We start from the raw sequence: 22,616 nt of genomic DNA, 5'->3' as shown, positions 1-22,616 counted from the left end.
TTTTTGTATTAATTATTACAGAAAAGTTCTTCCTTTTTAAAATTAAAACATTTTATTGCACAAATTAACAAAAAATCTGCAAACAACGCCACAGAACAGAAACAATCTCAAGCAAACAGTATTAAGGTCCCCAGTAAAGGCTGGAATTCAAAAAGGTCAGATGCCTCAGCTTAAATAAACTGATCCAATTTCTTCTCTCGGTGAGTATCTGCCCTGTTTATGCCGCTGCTGATCAATCAAAACAAAGTTCTGACTTGAGCAGAGCTCAGGCTGAGCACTGAGGTAAGCAGCGAAAGGGGAAAACTGGGAGCTGGCTCTCACTCTATTCTGATTCACTACAAAGCATCAGCTCTCAGCACCAATTCTTTTGCTCATGACACATCACTACTTGGCACCCTCTTTGCCCCAGTATGTCTCAAAGTGAATGCAGAGTGTTCCAACAAAAATGGTCATCATCCTACTTATTCACAGAAGTGAATGGGAAAGTTTACAGCATGTTGGAGTGCTGAAAGAATATAACCTTCATTGCCACTATGAGTCTTCATGCCTTTCAAGGACAGTGGAGAAGACAGAAGGTGAATGAACTGTTGGCGGGTCTGTGTTTACTCTCAGCGCCAGGCTTTTGCAAATATAAGCCTATCAAGAAACAGAGTTGCAGACAGGATTCCTACTCTTCCAGTGGATGTGGACATCTAGTATTATGAAAGCATACGTTCTTTTACGTTGAAGCTGTCAATGTGGCAACTCGCCAGTGGTGATGCAGCTCACACATTTGCCGCAGCTGGCTTGAACACATTTTATCAAAATCTCTTGCTAGGCTGCTGAGATTACATACATTGAAAATAGCATTGGAATTAAAGGAACAGCACTGGAATGGTTTAGGTCTTATTTGTTGAACAGATTCCAGTTTGTTAATGTTAACAACAAATCCTCCATATGTACAAGGATTAGCTTTGAAGTACCATACGGTTCTGTGCTTGGTCCAATAATGTTCAGTCAATACATGTCTCCTCTAGGTGAGATTATTAGGGAGCATTTTATAGGTTTTTTTTTTTATATTATAAAATGTTATGCAGGTGATACTCTGCTACAGTATATATGTCTTTTGAGCCAAATGAAACAGATCAAAATTCAAAGTTGTTCAACTAAATTCTGATAAAAACGAAATTCTTATTGTTGGGCCTAAAAAAAAGTCTGGATCTGTATGTTTAATGTATGATGTAAAAGAGCATCATACATTAAACAAATCTGCAGAACCGCCTACCTTCACCTTAGAAATATAGCTAAAATCAGAAGCCTCCTCTCTCAGAGCAATGCAGAGAAACTGATTCATGCATGTGTTACTGCACAGCTCCTTAAAAAGCCTACAGCTAAAAAGCCTACAGCTAATTCAAAATGCTGCAGCATAAAATGAGTTCTGACGGCACTTCAAAATGAAAATCACATTTCTTTAGCTTTTAGCTTCTCTGCACTGGCTGCCTGTAAAATTAAGGATAGGATTTAAAATTCTCCTACTCACCTACAAAGCATTTCCAAATGCGTCCTTTTTTGATAAATCTTATAGTTAGAGATGGTTCAGGTCACTGGCCATAATTGTTATTTACAGCTGTACAGTTAAGCTGCAATAGACATAGACTGCTGGGGGACTTAATTTATACATTGAGCTCCTGTGTTTCCTTCTATCTCTTCTATCCAATACCTCCCATCATTGTTCAATGTTTAATAAACCTTGTCTATTTTTCTCCAGTAGTTGTTCTTCTCCCCCGCTCTCTCTCTCTCTCCCCTACTCTATCCTCACCTACTGTACATCCTAGTCCAACCATTCTGCTTGTGTCCAGTCCCTGGTCCAACCATCCTGCCTGTGCTCTGTTGTTGCTTGATGTTGTTGCTGTGCTTTTCTTTCTCTCTATCCCCTCACCCCAACCAGTCGAGGCAGATGGCCGCCCACATCCAGCCTGGCTCTGCTGGAGGTTTCTTTCTCATTAGACTGGAAGTTTTTCCTCTCCACTGTTGCTGTCAAATTGTAATTAAAGGCTTGCTATATATGGGATTTGTTGGGTTTAGTTGTGTAAAGTCTCAAACCTTACTTTGTAAAGTGCTTTGCTCTTACGCAAACACTGTAATTATAATATTTAGCTGTTTTGATACATTAAGCTATATACCATCAAACTAAGCAACTTCTTAACTTACTTCAATTTCAGCAAATATTTTTAAACTTTCCTCAATTTGAGGAACTACCTTAGCTTCTTCTGCAAATATTTAACTCTGTTTAAACAACTCCTAATTATATTCAGATTGTCACGTTTCCCTGTACTTCCTGTTTTATTCTGTAGACTTCCTGTTATCAGTTCAGTTGTTCACTCCCCAGTTCATTCAGCTCACCTGTCTGTAATCAGTTAATCACTCACCTGTGTATTTAGCCACCACCTGTTCCCATAGTCCCTTGCCAGATTGTCGAGTTTCTTTGCCATTGCACTCCTATCCAGCATTTCCTGTGTGACCTCCCGTGTGTTGATCCTGACTGAACCCTGCTTGACCGTGAGTTTTGCCTAGCCCTTGTTTGTACCGTCGCCGCGATCTCTTGTGTATCGAACCCTGCCTGTATACTGGACCTGAGATTGCCTGCTCCCTTCTGTGCATCACTACCGAGCTCTCCGTGTATGACCTGGACCGTCTGACTCTGCTTATAGCAATAAAGCCGTTATTTTTCCCTCAACCTGCCTCTGTGCTGTGCATGTGGGTCCGACGCCTGCCCTAGTCTGACACAGATACATTCATCTATGCGTTACATGCTTCAGCTATTTTCAGCTGTTTTAAATGTTTCAGCTACTTTCAGCATTTCTTCAGGAATACATTCAGCATGGAAGCATTCACTGTGCATTTTCTTATGGAAATGCTTCATCTACGTCTACTCGTATATAGTTATAGTATATTATAGTTCTTCTGTTCTTTCTGCACTTAACTAGTCCTGCATACTTTCAGCTACAGAGACCATTTAAATATCAAAATATTCATTTTAATACATTTAGCTAAATTTCATCATATTAAGCCAACCTTTACACATTTCTTCAATTTCAGCTGATTTTCAACTTTTCTCAATATGAAATTCAATTGCTTCAGCTTCTTCTGCAAATATTAAATTTTAAACAATAATAATAATAATAATAATTTTCTCATTCTCTTTAAATACATTAATCTATGTTATAATGCTTCAGCTACTTTCAGCTATATTTTAAATCTTTCAGCAATTTTTCAGCAATACCTGCAGCATGGCAGCATTCGCTGTACATTGTTTTCGCTTTATCTAGTTTTAATTTCTAAATGCACAGTCTTTTGTATCAAATATTTTGTTTTCAAACCTAATTAAAAAATATTCTTACCTTTGTTTCTTGACTCCGCCATGTGTCCTTACAACGAATTTAAACCTGGTATACCTACAGAACTAAATGGGATTGATATGAAATACACAAACAATGCTTAGCCACATGTATAAATAAATGAATGTATGAAACAACTATAGATTAAAACTACATGCTATCCTACTTTTCTTACCTCAGTTTATTTTATCTTCAGTTGTGTACAAAAACCTAAATTACACCATGGAAGGCCAAAGTCCTAGAAGACAAAGCACATATAGTTAGTTAGTTATTTAGTTATGTAGACAGTCTTGAGATCTGCTCAGGACGGTAATACCCTCAGAAAATGTCATATCTCCACAGACCACACCTTGTTACTCATCAAGTTCTCCCTGATTGGATAGTGGCCAATGTTTGGGTGGTGAAATGTCTTGCTTTTTACATCTGCTAAATGCTGATAAGGGTGGGGTCCATGTTTGGCTTGGGGTACTTGTAAACATGCACAAAAATGGTACAAAATGACAGTCTTATGTTTGCCATGTACATTTATTCATGTTAATTGATTAATATTACTTTTGTAGTGTGGTTTATAGTCATAAGGTATTTCTTTTATTATTTTGAAGATTGTTAATAATTTACATGTAGTTTAATTTAATGTAATACCGCGAGTGACAGTGTGATTGCACACAAAACATTATATATCATCTCAAAACAGCCAAAAAACATATGTTAATCCACTGTTTTCTTGTCGAACTGATATAGATCAGCATGTTTACTGAACTAATCTGGATTGTATTTTAAAATTCAAAATTCTATTTCAGCTTACGCATGTGACCTGTTGTGTTATTTTTTTTCATTTTGTTTATTCAGCTGACATTTGCAAGTAACTGAGCTGAACACTCTAAGCTAACAAATCTGTTTTAGCTTAATTTAAATATATATATATTTTTTATATAAATGTATTAAAGAAAATCCTAGGTTAAACTCCCATTTCCATAGCACTAACCTAACATGTTGTGCAAAGTTTGCTTTAGTACATTTGATTTAAATTTATACATTTGAATAACAATATTTCAAATGGCCTGTGATGGCCACAGCTGCGGCCACATAATGAATGCAGCAAGGTTTTCATTTATTTATAAGATTACGTACGATTAATTTGTTGTTTTGTATTTTAAATTATAAAAATTAAAAGAAAAGCACACATTTAATATAAGTTTATTTTTCATACATTTAGTTTTAAGGAAAAGTACTAAACAGATTTTTCAAGCTGCGTAGGTAAATAAGTTTCTGTAAAGTAAAGGGAAAGGCACAGCAGAGCTTCTGTGTGAGCGGGCTTGTTTGAGACAACTCTGAAGCTGCAGTTTCAGGGACAGGGGCGCGTCATTACGTAAAAGTACACTTAAAACTAAATTATTCCTGTGGGATAATCAGATGTTGCAAATAAATCTGAGCCGTTTTCCCTGCTACCAAACTGAACTCGCAGATTTGTATCGCTGTGTTCCCATGTGCACGGTCTTACTTTTATTTATTTTGTGCGGAGTTCAGCCCAACAATTTGCCTACTTTGATGTGTGCTTTGATGTGGTTTGTTACCCCGCTGCATGTGGTGAAATGTTTCTGCGAGTTCATCATGTCCCTTACCCCTATCACAAACGAGGTGTGTAGGACCCAAAAGCATACTTTCAAAGACAAGGTTCAGTTCAGCAGTCTTTAATGCTCACAAAGGTAGTCAGACAGGCAGAGCTCGGTACACAGGTTGGGAGAGCAACAGTACAGGCAGGGATCAGACAATCAGCAGATAGTTCCAGGCAATGGTCAAAAATCCAGCAAGGCAGAGTATAACAGTCAGGGCGCAAGCAAGGCAGGGCCGAAGCAAGAACACAGTTCAGTACACATGTTAGACTTACTGGGTTTGAGTGCTGGAAAAATATTACCCCTGAACCTGGATCCATGACACTCCCACTGACTTGCGCATTCATATGACACTGTATTCTCACCTTGGTGAAAGTTCAGTTGAAAAACACATCAAACCTTTACCAACCCCCCCTTGAATAACATCTATGAACTGCAGTAGATACTTCATTGATTACTTGTGATTATTATTGAAATAAGCATGAATTGTCTGTTGTCAGTGTGTTTTATGTCATGTTTCACGTCATGTCCTGTCTTATTTTGTAGTACTTCCTGTTCCTCAGTCTGTTCCCTAGTTCATTCAGCTCACCTGTCTGTAATCAGTTAATCACTCACCTGCGTATTTAGCCACCACCTGTTCCCATAGTCCCTTGCCAGATTGTTAGTTCCATACCTCGGTCCAGTGTTTCGTGTCTAGTTCCCTCGTGTATTTGTTCCTGATTACCTTGACCGTCGTTTCCTGCCTGAACCTTGACTGAACAACTGACCGTGAGTTTGCTTAGCCCTTGCCTGTACCTTTACCGAGACCTCATGTGTACCGAACCTTGCCTGCTCCCTTTTGTACTTCATTACCGCGCCTTGTGTTTGACCTGGACCGTCTGACCCTGCATCTCAAAATAAACCCGTGTTTAATCCTCACCTTGCCTCTGTGCTGTGCATGTGGGTCCGCCACCTGCCCAAGTCTGACATTTTACTTGTTTTAGTTTGTTTTACTTATTTATTTTTACCCACCCGTTAGTACAAACACTGGCCGAGCGCATTTGATCAAATCAGATATCACTAAAATTTAAGTGTAGATTGATAAAGTGTTTTCAATAAAGGTGACATGCCATGCACCCCAAATAAATGCCAAAATGTTTATTTTATATTGGGTGCACTACATGCAATGTTCATTCAACTTAAAATCTTTATTAGCATCAATTTATCTGCTAGACTACTTAATTTAAATCTTTACATTAAGTGCAATATTTAGTCAATTGATTTAAACAAAAGAGTTTTGTATCCAAAACTAAAAATGTTATAAAAGACAGTAACATGTGTTTTTTCAAGAAGCAGTCCAATAATAATAAGAGAAGCCCCCATTGTTATACAACTTTCAACCTGAAATACTGTAACTGTACCCTACAATACACTATGTACATAGTACCAAACAATGTAACATCACATGATTTTTCAGTCTTTGAATTTTAGGAGTAAGCTCACTTCTAACCAGCTTGAGCATTACAGCAGCTGTTTAACAAAGGTAAAAGTGTTTTTCATCTACAGTATTTAGTTCAGGTGGAGCGCATTGACCAGTCCAAAGATAGAAGGTCTGAGGCAGGTTGGCTAGTTCGTCTATCCCCTCCAAGATGAGTCCCAGTCTGGATGGGTTGAGCTGAGGATTTTCTGGATTCCCCTTTGTCAGTTACATCCTAAATGAGAAAACTTAGTATAGAATAGGGCTGCATGGTATACCTGTACTAATTTGGTACTGAGAAATTTAAATCGGTACTATACTGCATTTGGAAGGGGTGGGTACGAGCAGCCAGCAGCATCCGCAATAGTGCAGTGAATTTGCCACGTGACATCACTGCATTGTAACTACAGCTGAGAGGGCAAGGAGCACGCCGGAACTTAAAAAAAACTAAAAACTTTAAAAAACTAAAAACTATTCTGTATTAGTGATGTGTGTGAATATAAACTAATCTTTTATATGACTCGAGTCCTCTGAGGGAACGACTTGTTCAGTTCCATGCACTACCTTCTTTCGACACATGGCAGCAGCTGTTTAAGCTCAGTCAGCAGGACAGGAAACAGAAATAATTTGTTCAGGACTAACTCAACTGAGCGACCTTCAATTAGTATTCTTTAAGTATTCTACAGTCAGGCTGCGCAGGCTCTGTAGAGCAGCAAGCGTTTCAGTTCGTTCCTGATTCATTCCTACGGATTCTTATGGGTCGCTCGTTTTTGACAGCTGTGGCTCAGCTGCGGTCTGTGTGGACTGATAAACAGAACAATGTTTATCAATTCAAAATGAACGATGTAGATTTCTGCTGTTTATTTTTTTGTCAACTGACAGCCAACATACAATATTTATTAATAAAATCATAATTTTAGTGGTCTTCGATTCTTGTAGATGTGTGTCATTGTGTATATACAGTAATGTAAAGTGGGTTTGTACAGTAAATCAATAATTTCAAGCATTATATCAACTTGATTTTGTGGTCATGTATACTCTGTCACAATCATATAAATAAATGTATAATAATAATAATAATAATAATAATAATAATAATAATAATTAATAATAATAATGTCACATTTTGGACAAGATAAATATACCAATGCACCAGATAAATATTTGAATATATATTTCTTTATTTTAGTATTTTAATATAATGTTACTTTTTGCTTTAAATGTCTCACTAATTGTCAAAATAAGTTTTACTTTTACTTGTTCACTACCAGCCATTACGTAAAAGGCAGCTTGGGCTGCACCAGGTACTGCAGTTCTTTTGGGATTCGTTTATATGGATCGTTCATTCGTTCTCTTGTCACGTGACAGCCGAGCCGCGCAGGCTCTGTAGCGAGCAGCAAGCGTCCCAGTTCGTTCCTGATTCGTTCATATTGATCTTAATGGATCATTCGTTCGTTCGTTTGTTCTTTTATCATGTTCGCCACCAAGCGAGTGTAGCGCCGTTAAACAACAATGGCAGGGAAGATGCAGGACATAAGTCAGTTAATGTGGTTTGTATTTGCTAGGCTTTCACATGGTTTGAATTGCTTGTGGCATTCTGTGATTATAATTTGTCCGCTAAGGCAAACCGTGTGTCACAGTCTCTGGTCCTGTTCCTTGTTTTATTTTAAGTTCCTTACATTCGGTAGTGTCTGGTTCCCTGGTTTTATTTTGAAGTCTTTCCTGTCTGTCGTGCATTGGTTCTGATCTCTGGTTTTATTTTGAAGGACTTCCTGCCATAATCACTCCACAGCTGTCCCCTGCCATTACCGGTCATTATCCACACCTGCACATCATCAGTAATCAGTTCAGTATATTTAAGCACCACCTCTCACTCTAGAAAATCGCCAGATTGTTTGCTCGTGTTGCGTGTTATCCCCACTTTCAGTGTTCTTTGACCTAGACCCGTCGTGCACCGTGTATCTTGTTTTTGACCTCTGATTCCGAGCCTGCCTAGTCCCTTCCTGCCTTGTCTGCCCTGGTCTTCTGCTCTTGCATGTTACCGACCTTATCTGCCTGCCTGACCACGATTCTACGCCTGACAATCTGGTATTGTAAAACAGTCTCTCGTGTACGAACCTTGCCTGTCCCCGACACCGATTCTGCCTGCTCCTTTATACGCTGTATGAACTGTCCGTGTATGACCCAGCCTGATATCGACACTGAGTTGGAATAAATTCCTATTGCTACTCATACCCCAGCCTGTCCGTGCCGTGCATGTGGGTCCGCCGCCTTGACGTTCTGACACCGTGTAGTCTTCAGTATATAGTGTTTGGGAACCGCGACCATTATTACAACGCCCACAGCGCTTCTGTAAATGAACCAATGACTCAATGATTCGTTCACTTTACTGATCGAGACTTAAAGATCCAAGTCAGTTAAATAATCGAACTTCCCATCTCTATTCTGTATCAGTCAGCATCAGGGAGCCTACTAATGTAATCCACTCTGGGATTTAAGCAACAAGCAGTTGTCATGAACTGAGCAGGAACAGAGAGATGAAGGACCGAAATGCACAGTGCTGAGACAGTATGTGAAGACCATGTTCCTTTAACAGTGGCGAGACCAAAACAGCAGGCAATAGGATGGTCAAACAGGCATTGGTCAAAAACTCCAGCGAAAGGTACAGGCAGGGACAAGACAGAGGCAAGGTCAAGGCAACAGGCACAAAACAGAAACCATGGACTAACTAGCCGCTGGAAGGTCGACAACAAGGTGTGTGAACAATCTGGCAAACAAAACAGGTAAGTACAGAAGATTAACAAATCCGCCCCTAGTGGTGTGAAGGGCTATTTGCCATTAATGTCTGTAATATTTGTACTTCAAGGGCTTGTTTCTGGTTTTGACCTTGTTGATAATTATTCAAAAAAGCAAAAACAGTGGTCAATGGTGGCAACTTTTGTTTCCTTTCCAGTATCTGACCATTTCACTCAGTATCATTGAATAAATATCACAGCTTCAGTGTAATGTTATGAGTGTCTGCAGGGAACCCGTCGCAGGTTTTTATTTCATGATGGTACTGTTGGCTGCTGTAGCGGATTCAAATTATTAATAGTTTGATATTAATGCAAAACATTATTGGATTGTGTAGTGATTAAGCACGCACTTCCTCTAAATCCTTTCAAAATAAAAGCACCAAGCCAAATAATTAGCTTTAATAGCAGTATTTCTGCTTTTAGATGGGTAATTATGACTTTTTAAAGATAGATTAACAGTTTAGTAATTACCCACACATGCTTCCTCTAAATCCTTTCAAAATAAAAGCACCAATGCCAATTATTAGCTTTAACTGCACTGTTTTTGCCTTTGAATGGGTAATTATGATTATTTAAAGACTAATTGACAGTTACGCTATTACCCCCACACATTTCCTCTAAATCCTTTCAAAATAAAAGCACCAATTACAATTTATTACCTTTTAATGGCAAGATTGATTAGAACATTTCTGGTTCTGAATACTTACCAATTTTTAATGAGACTATTTTAGAGTTCAGCAAATAACCACTCACACTTATTAGGGTGCTTTTATTCTGAAAGGGCTTAATCTAAATTTTTTTTTTTGCTTTAATAGGGCTATTCTTGCTAGTGAATGATAAATTATGACTATCTAATGACTATTTTATAGTTTAGTAATCACTCACACACAACCTCTAAATCCTTTCAAAATAAAAGCAACAATGTAATTTATTACCCTAAATGGCAAGATTTTTGTTTCTGACTGGTAAATTTTTAATAGTTATTAAACTATTATTTTTTATTTACTTTTATTTTATTTTTATTTATTATTTAATTATTTACAAATACTTTCTTCAAATCAAAAAGCTAGTTAGCTAATTCATGATTGTCAACTTTTTAATATTTGACATCTTTTTACCTTGGTCAACTTTTGAATCATTGTCATATTTTTAATCTTGTCTTAGTGTGACCATGGTCATCTTTTTAATCATCATCTTTTTGATCTCCATCTTTTGTCATCGTTTTAATCTTTGTCAACGTTTTCTCGTTTTCTCGTTTTCATCGTTTTGCCGTAGTCAACTTTTGGACGTAGTCAACTTTTTGACGTCAGCAGCTTAATCAGCGTTTGTCATCGTTGCGGCAGCAGATCAGCTCTCCCACGTAATTTCTCGAGAAATTACTTTTTCTAGTTAGACATTGTTTTTTATTAATACAGTCATGTTGACCTACTGCTTCTCTCACTACTAGACCAACCTACAAGTCTAAATTCGAACCCACAGGTGAAACCCTGGTCAAATCACTAGTTTATGAAACTCTAAGGTGTTAAATAAATAAAGTTAGATTTGTGAGAATGATGATTGCCCATGAATTTTTGGTTCTTCTTACATCATGTGTTTTGTACTGTGTGTGTGTGTGTGATTTAGTTTGTCTCGTGGATTTGTTCCCTTTTCCCCTTGGAGCCTGGTACTGCTGGAGGTTTCTTCCTTTATAAAGCGTTTTCTCTCCACCGTTGCTATTTACCTTTAAATAAATATTCAGTCACCTGCGACCTACGGAGGTCGCAGGTTTTTCCAGAGTTTTACATGCTTGCTGTAAGTGAAATACTTAAACTGAACGAATGGACCAGGTCGCTTTCGCCGATGCCTCGGTCGGTTCCTGGAGATCATTGCTTCACAGGCCAGTTTACCCTCCTTACGCAGGGACAGCTGCGTCAAGTCAGCTAGGGGATGCACAGATCGTACAGGAAGTATAACAACAATTTCAAATTGTAAAAAGAGACTACAGTTGTTGCACGGGAAATATTAATATGGTATGCATGAAAGTGTTTTAATACAACTCCTACTTTACCTTACTTTACTGTAAAGTAAAATAGTGATCAGGCCGTCTTTGTTCCTCGTTGAGGATTTATTTTGAAATGTGAAAACGGATGTGTATTTTGTACTATTTTTTAGCTTTACGCCGATGTAGCTGTTGAAAACAAAGTACAGAGCTGCCGGCTCGCGTTGATCGAACTCCTCGACGGCTTCGCGGAAACACCCTGTCCAAGACGAATTTATAACACAATATTTATGGCCAAGTAACAGGGCCGAACGCGCCTTAGAGCCTACATCCTCTTCACCTCCTTCCGGAGTCCTTCTTGTTTGTGTGCTTGATGTCGAATGATTTCAGCCGGGATCCCTCCAAACAATCTCCGGTGGCTTGGTAAGTTGTGACTTACATTTCCTCCACTCATGATGGTCTTAAAATGAAGACATATGTGCAGTTCCACGGGCTGCCAGTCGCACGTGTTGTCAACGGGATACGTTAAAGGTCGGTTTTATGGCACTTTAATAATAGTATTCAAGTAATAAGAAGTAACCCTGGGAACACAGTACAAGTAGCTCAGAGACGCTTAGCAATAAACCACAACATTAATGCTAAAGAAACCAGTTCGATTTATGACAATATGTTACACTTTCACAAATATTTACTGTGAAAAATACATCATCATAAGTGGAGGGAGTAGGCTGCTTTAAAGCAGGGCTTCAGGCTTCTCATTTCACACATGTAAAGACAGGGTTTGGTAGTTGCAGTGTCCCGGCTGTGAGCAGTCACTAGCACCCACTCAGCTTGTCAGTCATTTTAACAAGTGTGGATAAAGCAATTTTTTTTATTTTATTTAACCTTTATTTAACCAGGAAAGTCCCATTGAGATTCAAAGACCTCTTTTTCAAGGGAGTCCTGGCCAAGAGGCTCCAACAACACACACAGCATTTTACATAGAACAACTAGTTACAAATAATTCTTCAACATTCAAGAGTTCTGAAGTCTGAAATGTCTGGTTTTTTCCCTTGCTGTACAGGAAATGGCAACTGCTCTTAATGGCCGAAATGCTGGTGGCCGCGCACCAAACCAAAGCAAAGGAAGGATTTTAGGCATCATTGATGCCATCCAGGATGCTGTGGGGCAACCCAAACAGGCAGTTGCTGATCGACGGACTGTGGAGAAAACCTGGAAACTCATGGATAAAGTTGTGAGTGTGGAGCAGTTACCCTGTTAGAAGGTAGTGGGCACAGCATCTGCTTATCTGCATGGACTTAAGGTGCTGGTGCTAACATAACAGGGTGCACTTGTGGCTCACGTTAATTTGCTCACATGAGAACAATGAACAGTAATCAGACACAGTCGTAATATTTGTCTGAATTGCCAATTGCTGAAGTTTGACATGTACGGACAAAGCAGAGTAGAAACAGGCAATGTCACCACAGCGCCTACACCATGTTGTTGTATAGGTGCAAACTGATGTGTTCAAAAGTGTTTAAAATGGAGAGCTGGGACATTTGCAGTACACCCAGTATTTTCTCAGTTAGAACTAGTAAAGATACAGGCCTGGATTACACTTTACCATCTTCCTGTTTAGCTTGCTTGTTGCTGTGTGGTCACTGGTGGATTTGTTTCCATAGGTCCGACTTTGCCAAAATCCCAGACTCCAGCTGAAAAACAGTCCGCCATACATTTTGGACGTCTTGCCTGATGCCTACCAGCACCTGCGACTTATACTCGGCAAATATGAAGAGATCCAGAAACTGGCACAGCTCAGTGAGAACGAGTATTTTAAAATCTACATTGACAGCCTCATGAAGAAATCCAAACGGGCCATCCGGCTCTTCAAGGAGGGGAAAGAGAGGATGTACGAGGAGCAGTCACAGGACAGGTAACCAAAGACAACTATTTCCCTTATTTCCTTTTAAATTGATTATTTAAAATGTATTTTAACATTTGGTATTATTATATACAGTGGAACGACCAGGCAAAAGTATAAAACCTTAGAAATCTTACGGTTTTCTGCATTTATTTGACATAAAATGTGATCTGATCTACATTAAAGGCAAGTGTAACATGCCAACCCTTAAAAACGAAAAAGAAACCTGTAGGTGTTATTGGAATCAATATCCGTTATGAGTTAAAGCAAATGCCGAGTAAGGATACTGGCATACTGGGGTCAGCCATTTATTGCCAATCAATTTACAGGCATTCAAAATATGGAATGAGTGTGTTCGATAATGATTAATAAATGTAATTAAATGTAATAAAGGTTATAACTTTAGACACCTTATATAGGTAGTAATAGTATCACATGACAATGCAGAAAACCATTAAATTCAAAAAAGTATTTTGTACAGCGTGTCGGGCCTGTTGTTATTTATGTACTAAAAAAAAAAGCCGGTGGTGATACTGACAGCAATCATAAGAAGGAAGTTGGTCCATATGTGAGCATCACAGGAGTAACTGTCTCTACACAGTTCAACGTGCAGGCTGCCATGCATGAGTGATGGACTGATTCAGTGTAGAGAGAGTGGGACGTGGTGATGGAGAACATAGGGCCAAGTGTTCCACATAAAGCACAGTTTAGCATTTGGTTTGGTTCCGTGTGGACATCCACGTAGCTTGGTCACATAACTGCACTGCTGTAAAAGTGAAGCTGACACAACTGACAGTCAAAAGGATAACAACAGTGAATCTGCTACTATCAAATTATGGTCAGCATATTCTTTTAACAGTGGCCTAAATTAGCAGCACATGTATTAGACACTAGTTCCATCAGTGCCATGTTATGAATCAATGTCTGCTTTGAGAGCGTCTTTTTATTTAGCGATTGAGAGTTTTTAAAAGCATTAAACAAGATGGTTATTGTGAAGGCTCTGTCGGTGGAATGCGCTCTCTGGCTGCCATATGCAGTGCAGAGGGAAAATCCCCCATCACTTTACATCCTGTCATATGTTTCCTCTGATCTGTGTGCCTAAGTCTGCTTGTTTCCCCAGTTGCCTCACACAGTGACACGTAGGAAGCGCTGCACAGTCTGCAAGTGATGCACATCACTCTGTATGTTTACTATCACATGTTCTGCTGCAGTGTATTGTTTGCTTTTGCATTAGAGCTTCATTTTATCTTCAGTTAGGTTCTTCAGAAGGTTCTGCCTTTGGTCTTATTGTTATTTTACATTTATTTTTTGTACTGTAACTGTTAGAGCATGTACTGAAGTCTAATGTTGTTACACATTTCTATTTCTGTTATAGTTACTCTCGCACTATTTTATCCAACATGATACTGTAGATAGGCCACATATCACAGCTCATATTCCAATGTACAGAATGTAAAGAGCGGAACAAATCAACATGAAAAGTGTGGAAGGAAACTTCTAGGAAAGTTTTCAAAGAAGAAAATAGAATGTGTTACAGTTAGGGTTGCAATTAAAGATTATTTTGATAATCGATTAATCTGCTGATAATTTTTTCAAATAATGGGATTAACAGGATCAAAAAATATATATTTTTATTTGATGTTTTGCTAATTACAAATCCCATATCAGTTGTTTTTTTTAAACTAAGTTTTGATTTTGACTCTTTAAATCTTAAAAAGCAAAATACAAAATCCAGCATTTGAATAATAAAAAAACTTCAAAATGCAAATGAATAAACAAAGCAAGCAGAGAGTTTTGTTCCAATGTGAAGATCTGCAGCAGGTCCAGTCAACCTGACTATTGGAGAAAACCCAGGAAGACACGGGAGAACATGTGGAACAGTCCACAGAGACTTCTGGGCTCTTTCTGGCCTTGAGGCAACATGTGACAACCACTAATAAGCATGTTGTCATATTTTAATGCTGATGTTACATTCGGTGTCTGTACTTGCGCTGTTTTGTGGTGGCGTCGTTTATCACTATGTACCGAACGTGATAACTGTGCAGCCAGCTGATGCTCGCCTCAGCACAGATTAGGTAACAAAGTAACTTTTAACACGGCGGCACTTAGAATGAAGAGGCTTCACGTGATGATAAACAGCGTTTGTCACCGCTGCTACATCCAGGACGCCACTATTTCATTCTTGCATTCTCTTGTGTCACTGTAGTATTTACAAACCACACGCTGAAGCTAGTGCAAAGTTACTTTCCTCTCCCCAAACCGGCCATCATAATCAAGATAACATATGTTGTGTGTGTGTGTGTGTGTGTGTGTGTGTGTGTGTGTGTGTGTGTGTGTGTGTGTGTGTGTGTGTGTGTGTGTGTGTGTGTGTGTGTGTGTGTGTGTGTGTGTGTGTGTGTGTGTGTGTGTGTGTGTGTGTGTGTGTGTGTGTGTGTGTGTGTGTGTGTGTGTGTGTGTGTGTGTGTGTGTGTGTGTGTGTGTGTGTGTGTGTGTGTGTGTGTGTGTGTGTGTGTGTGTGTGTGTGTGTGTGTGTAGGGCTTGTCCTCCCATGATGGTCCCTCTTCCAGCATCTCATCCTCTGTTCTCCACTGCCTGAGACATTCACTCAGCATCATCTGCCGGGGCCTTATCCTTGATGTACTTATGGATCTTGGATGTTTCATCCTGGAAAGTGGTTTTCACGCTCACTAGTCCTCGGCCTCCTTCTTTGCGGCTAGTGTACAGTCTCAGGGTGCTTGATTTGGGGTGGAACCCTCCATGCATGGTGAGGAGCTTTCGTGTCTTAATATCTGTGGTCTGTATCTCATCCTTTGGCCACCTTATTATTCCCGCAGGGTATGTGATCACTGGCAGGGCGTAGCGGGATTTGTTCTTGCCATTGAGCTGGCTTCTTAGGATTGCCTTACTCGTTGGAGGTATTTGGCTGTTGCCGCATTCCTTGTTGCCTGTTCAAGGTTGCCGTTTGCCTGTGGTACTCCAAGGTACTTGTAACTGTCCTCAATGTCTGCTATTGTTTCTTCTGGGAGTGAGACCCCTTCTGTGTGGATAACCTTGCCTCTCTTTGTCACCATCCTCCCACATTTCTCGAGCCCGAATGACATCCCAATGTCCGAGCTGTAGATCCTGGTGGTGTGGATCAGCGAGTCGATGTCTCGCTCATTCTTAGCGTACAGCTTGATGTCATCCATGTAGAGGAGGTGACTTATGGTGGCCCCGTTCCGGAGTTCGTATCTATAGCCAGTCTTGTTTATTATTTGGCTGAGGGGGTTCAGACTTATGCAGAACAGCAGTGGGGACAGTGCATCTCCTTGGTATATGCCACATTTGAAGGATACTTGGGCAAGTGGCTTCCCATTGGCTTCAAGGGTGGTTCTCCACAACCTCATCGAGTTTGCAATAAAGGCCCTTAGAGTTCTGTTGATGTTGTACAGCTCCAAGCATTCAGTGATCCATGTGTGTGGCATTGAGTCATAGGCTTTCTTGTAGTCGATCCAGGCTGTGCACAGGTTGGTGTGTCGCACTCTGCAGTCTTGGGCAACTGTTCTGTCAACCAGAAGTTGCTGTTTGGCTCCTCTGGTATCCTTACTAATGCCCTTCTGTGCTTTGCTCATGTATTGACCCATGTGCCCACTTCTCTTAGCTGTGATGATACATGACATGAGCTTCCATGTTGTGGCCGGTAGATGGATGGGACTGCACCCTTTGAGGGATCCTTCATTATCAGGATCGTTCGCCCTTCGGTTAGCCATTCAGGGTGAGTCCCATCCCTTAGCAGCTGGTTCATTTGTGCTGCCAGGCGCTCATGGATTGCAGTGAGTTTCTTTAGCCAGTAGGCGTGGATCATGTCAGTGCCAGGTGCTGTCCAGTTTTTCATACCTGAGACTCTATGTTGGATGTCTGCCACTGTGATAGTCACTGGATTCTGTTCAGGGAGGTTGCTGTGATCTTCCCTCAGATATACCAGCCACTGTGCATCGCTGTTGTGTGATGCCGCCCTCTCCCATATCCCTTTCCAGTACTGTTCAGTTTCCGGCCTTGGTGGGTCTGCTCTGCTGTTATTACCCTGCCATTGAGAGTACACTTTCGCAGGTTGTGTTGCGAACAGCCGGTTTATTCCTCTGGCTTCATTGTCTCTGGTGTATCTCTTTAGGCGGCTGGCCAAGGTGTTTGGTGTTTGCTTGGCAGTTTCGAGCGCTCTTGGGAATCGGTCTTTTCATTGCACCTCTCTGGGCCTCTTGGCCTCTGTCATTTGCCTGACTTCCCTCCGAGGTGCCTTAATTTTTGCCTCCAACCTTCGTTTCCATGGTGGGTATTGTTTCTCATGGCTCCCATAGTTGCTCCTATAGCCAAGCACTTCTAGGATCACTGATGCTGAAGCGTATATCAGCTCATTGGTTTCTGTGATTGTTGTGGTAGGGATTGCTCTCAATGCTGCATTCACATCTTCCATGAGACTTTCTGATGGTACTTCACCATGATCTTATCTTTCAGGTCAGTCGCTGCCTCGCTTAGCGTATCTGTGCTCATTGGGGCTTCGTACCCAATTTCCGGTTGGGGAGATGGTGAAACCTCCCCTCTGACCTGGCGTGCTGGCTCCCCCTTGCCGTAGCATTTGTGTTGTACCTCGCCAATCTCAAGTTGTGATAGCAGTTGCCGTTTGTGGATGTTGGAACACTGAGCTACTAGTTGCTTCGCCGTCAGTCTTGAATGTGGGTTTCTCCGTTCCCATTCCGTTCCCTTTGCATGTAACCCGTCTGACTAGGGTTACTTGAGTAGTAGCATTCCAACAGAGCCTTGTTCTCGCATCTCAGCCATTTCTTTCTTGTTCCAGTAGCCCACTTCTCGTCAAGGTGCTCTGGTTCCCCAACACCTGAAGAAGACCTTGTTAGACCGGGTGACGTCTAAGCCGGTATCTCATGTGGTTCATTGTCTCTCATCATGTGAGGTAGGCAGTAGCTTGAAGGGTCTTGCCCAAAGAACCACACTGGATGCTTATTCGCCCTAACGGAGAATTCGTACCTGGGAGCCCCGTATGCAAGCCGTGTGACTTTACCGATTGAGCTATCCAGTGAGCGGTTTGCCCCAGAAAAGGAAGAGCCTGAAACATTTTTTTTTTAGGTTACACAGTGAAACAACAACAATAATTTTGTGAGTGTAGGCATGTAAGTGATAATATCTTCAGAAGCTGAGGATGTTTTGGCCAGTCCAGACTTCTAAGGTGGTTAAGGCTAAGGTGAGTGGTGGTTAGGATGAGGTTGATGCATTTAGTGTGGTGGTTCTAGTTGATATGAAGGGCATGATGTCCATGAGTGTCCCTACAAAGATAGAAGTAATGTGAAATGTGTTCTGACAAGGATTGTCCTTTTATCTGCTTTGATTATCTTCAGTCTGTCATGGTATTCTACTTAATACTTAATTGTGCCAAATGAGGGATTTCATACCTTGTACAACCCAGATCACCTCTTTGTGTGTCATAGACACATAGTGAATGGCTGAAGGTCTGACTTGACTTGGTGAATAAAACAAGCAGCAGCCTTTCCTAGCTATCTCTCTTTAGAAAAATAAATAGACAAAGTAGAAAAAAACTTGCAATGTACGTGGAATCAATAAGATGGAGACGTTTCAAAGTAATTACCCATTTAAAAACCGTAAAGCAGACATTGCTTTACTACAAGAAACTTACATTCCCCAAATTATAGATTACACTCTGGCACCACCAGAGTTCCCACATGCTTACATAGCTGGTTACAATGCTAAACATAAACGGATCACCATTCTGATAAATAAAAAGATTAGCTTTATTCATTCATACCATTGTGGATCCAGAAGGAAGATATATAATCAATAACCTTTTGATACAAGATATAGAATATTGTATAGCAAACGTGTATGGTCAGAACAGGAACTGGCAATCAGTAGACACCTTAAAACAGTACATTAATGATTTGGTCTCTGACACCTGGCATTCACCCCACCTCCAGGGAATACACCTTCTTCTCTCCACTTCATCACTCTCGTATTGATTACATTTTAGTAAATAACTCAGCCCTACCAGATGTCTCTGACACCATTATTCACTCTATCACAATCAGTGATCACGTACCAGTTTCTGTTTCCTTGACAAAGACAGTTACATTACCTAGCAGGAATTGGCTATTTAATACATCAATACTCAATGATCAAGACTTCATTGCCCACTCTTCACAAACCAATCTTTATGAAAATAAACAATACACCAGGAACCTCACCTTGTATTCTCTAGGAGACTGGGAAGGCAGTTACTGTTTACATGGTAGAATTATTTTATATTCATTACACAAGAAAAAAGGAGATGTTACATGTTATATCCATCCATCCATTTTCCAAGCCGCTTATTCCCTAATGCGGGGTCATGGGGGTGCTGGAGCCTAACCCAGCTGGCTATGGGCGAGAGGCAGGGTACACCCTGGACCAGAGTAGCACATTTAAAAAGGGACAAAGGCTCGGTTGACTCGCTGTAACCGAGCTGTAACCCACAGCAATGCTAGCTATTAGCTTGTCTCACATGTGGGTTACTACACTCTAAACAGACCCAACTAATCTATTTAGACATCACAAGTATCAAGCACAAAATTACTACAGCGTGCTAGATCCACTGCTCCCTGCCTGTAGCCATTTAAAGGCCGATAGCGATCAGCTAGACCCACCGTTCCCTGCCTGTAACCGCTCGAAGGTCGAAACTTATCAGCTGTTCTCCCCTGCTGTAGGTGATTGCAGAAAAAGGCTAAAAGCTAGACCCACCATTCCCTGCTTGTAGCTAATAGCCATTAGCTTTTCTCCACAGGTGTGTGGCTGCAGGAGCCCATATGAGCACATTTGAAGGGGACAAAGGCTCAGTCGACTGGCTACAGCCGTTAGCATAGCTAGCTATTAGCTTGCCTCACACATGGGTTGCTACATTTTAAACAGACAAACTAACATTTTAAAACATTTTAAGTATCAAGCATATACTTACTTCAGTGAATGGACGACGAACTGTATGAATAGATCCTTTTTTTTTTTTTTTTCAACAGGAGCCGTGAAACAAATCCAGCATTGTATGCACCCTTGTTTGAAATGCACATACGTATAAATGCTAAGGCAATGTTTCTGGCACTTTAAAATAAAAGGGACCCACAAAGTCCTCACTTGTTGATTCCTAGGTAAAGTGAATAGACTTTGGTATTGGTTAAAAGACCCAAGAACCAAACTATTTCTATGGGAGGACTTGGGCACTGCCATGCTCGTCTGTTCACGGTAAGTGAGAGGGGGGAAAATGGCGGAAGTCCAGTTTTGGTTCAGTATCATTGTGGGGGTGGTGGTTCAGGATTTGAAAGGAGGACCTCCTGCTTCTGTGACGACAGGGGGCGGTTTCAGAGTAGGACGAGGTCTGTGTCCATTGGATAAAGTCTCAAAATGTGATGGTCCATGATATGGACTTCTACTGAGCTCAGTGTGTGTAAATGTGACCCATAGGAACGCTCCAAAATGTCTAAAAAGTGGATTTTGCATGATATGACCCCTTTAAAGACCAAGAGTAGATCTATCAACCTCAGCCATAGAAGTGTTTCTGAATAAACTAGAATCCCCAAAGTTAAAGGAAGAACAAACCACAAGTCTAGACTTGTTGCTATCTTTGGCTGAACTACACAATGCCAAATAAGAAAGCTCCAGGGCCAGATGGATTCCCAGCTGAATTCTACAAGGAATTCTGGAAAATCCTGGAACCCAGCTTTGACAAAATGATTAAATTTAAACAACAGGGTTCATTGCCTACAAATATGAATTCAGCTCTTATAAGCCTTCTCCAAAAACTAGGAAAATTACATATTCTTCCATCATGTTACAGACCAATTTCATTAATAAATGTAGATCTAAAAATAATCTATAAAGCACTTGCCATAAGATTAGAAAAAAAATACTCCATATATAATTTACTCTGACCATAATTAAAAGCAGAGTGTGAACAAACAATATGAACAGACTAATCAACTTAATTGATAATGTCACCACCTATAAATTAGGGTCAGCCCACCATCTCTTCAGATGCAGAAAAAGCTTTTGACAGAGTGAACTGGAAGTTTCTTTTAGCCAATCTGCATAAATTTGGCATAGGGATTTCATAAATCCTTTTAGAACCCACAGTTCCAGTACAATGTACACATTAATGAACACTTTCATAAATGTTTAAATTAGTGCTATACATGTGCTTTAGTAGTGGGAAAACATTAGAAATCCACACTAGAACACTCAGAACCATATCTGTATTGAACTCCACAGTGTTCATAATTAGTCAATACATTATGAAATAAATACATATACAAATATATGAGAGACAGTAATATAAAGTGAACTTATATTTCATTATACTGTAAAACCCGCTCATTATTATGTAATTCTATTTTATAATATTTAAATTCATCATAATACAGATTATTACATCTCCCTTTTTATTTAAATCTAGAATTTTTCCAAAGTCGTTTTCTATTGCATAATGCCCTTTTCCCCAGTGTCGTATTTATTTCATGACGCCACTTTTCAACAGAATTACTTTGTTTGTCAATCCGTGCTGGTGGATGGGACCTGCACGCCCATTGGCTAACCTTTTTACATGGATTTGTTTTCGTGGACACCTGTGCGGGGGTGTGTAGTTAGATGCAAGTGTGTTGGAAGTTGTGAGATGGCGGAATATGTGAAGTCCTCCTTACTTTAGTAGAACAACCAGAGAGAGATAATTTGCCAGCAGATTCTTTTTGAGTCGTTTGGGTGATATGTTTGAAATGTTTGGGATGTGATTTGCTCTTCAATGTTCACATTGATAATGAATGCCATTTTTGAAATAAATTGAGTTTCCATGTGGACTATGCACAAGTGGAACTGTTTTGTTGGCTGTCCACATCCAAATGCAGCACTAAGGACTTTTGTGCTGTCTAGCATATCTGTCAGAAACATTGCTAGCATGTTTGCTGTGTCACCCAGTATGGTTTGGAGGAGAATGGAGTGTTCAGTATTAACCATGACCATGTTAGCTAGTGAACGACTACCTAATGCTGCAGTGGTTGCTCTTAGTGTCTGTCAAACTGACGCATTTGAATACAGTTTTATGTTTTGCAGATTTGAAAAACACTAGGTTGCAAATACTGACTGTAACGTCTGAGAATGTTGTGAATTTCCATACATAATGTATTCGTGCCTGTGTGTAGTGTTAAATAGTCTTATTATGGCCTCACAACAGGGACTCTGAAGGCACCAGTAAGGAAGAAGGTACGTTCACCAAGCGGGAGCGTGCACATGTTAAACGTAAACCCAGAACAAATTATTTGTTAGGGCAAACAGTGGTGTAAAATTAATATGACCTATGTTGGAGATGTTACCTGATTTTAAATCCATGCTAGTTTATGTCTTACTCCTGTGGCAGCTTTATTAGGCTAAATGTAATGTTCAAGTAACATAGTCGGCTTTGCTTTAAAACTTTC

At 40.1% G+C, this 22,616-nt stretch overlaps 2 protein-coding genes across 6 annotated transcripts in view; one reads left to right on the top strand and one right to left on the bottom strand.

The window, feature by feature from the left end:
• Positions 1 to 3,705, bottom strand: part of LOC114868966 (uncharacterized) — a 31,073-nt gene extending 27,368 nt beyond the window's left edge. The window contains exon 1 of the mRNA XM_029172684.3: positions 3,553 to 3,705. The gene's annotated coding sequence lies outside the window, so the exon portion shown is untranslated. The remainder of the gene's footprint in view (positions 1 to 3,552) is intronic.
• A 7,169-nt stretch (positions 3,706 to 10,874) lies between these two features.
• Positions 10,875 to 22,616, top strand: part of cblb (Cbl proto-oncogene B, E3 ubiquitin protein ligase) — an 84,633-nt gene continuing 72,891 nt past the window's right edge. The window contains exons 1-4 of one of the 5 annotated variants that reach the window (XM_055514363.1): positions 10,877 to 11,250; positions 11,393 to 11,642; positions 12,283 to 12,453; positions 12,884 to 13,134. In XM_055514363.1, coding sequence (XP_055370338.1) covers positions 12,286 to 12,453; positions 12,884 to 13,134 — 419 coding nt within the window. In that variant the 5' untranslated portion in view covers positions 10,877 to 11,250; positions 11,393 to 11,642; positions 12,283 to 12,285. Of the gene's footprint in view, positions 11,643 to 11,728; positions 11,751 to 12,282; positions 12,454 to 12,883; positions 13,135 to 22,616 lie in introns of those variants that run through there. The other 4 variants (XM_029173226.3, XM_029173225.3, XM_029173222.3 and 1 more) reach the window with 4 other exon arrangements.

This window comes from Betta splendens, chromosome 14 (assembly GCF_900634795.4).
Source record: "Betta splendens chromosome 14, fBetSpl5.4, whole genome shotgun sequence".
NCBI classification, from domain to species: Eukaryota; Metazoa; Chordata; class Actinopteri; order Anabantiformes; family Osphronemidae; genus Betta; species Betta splendens.
This window is presented reverse-complemented; position numbering and strand designations above follow the sequence as displayed.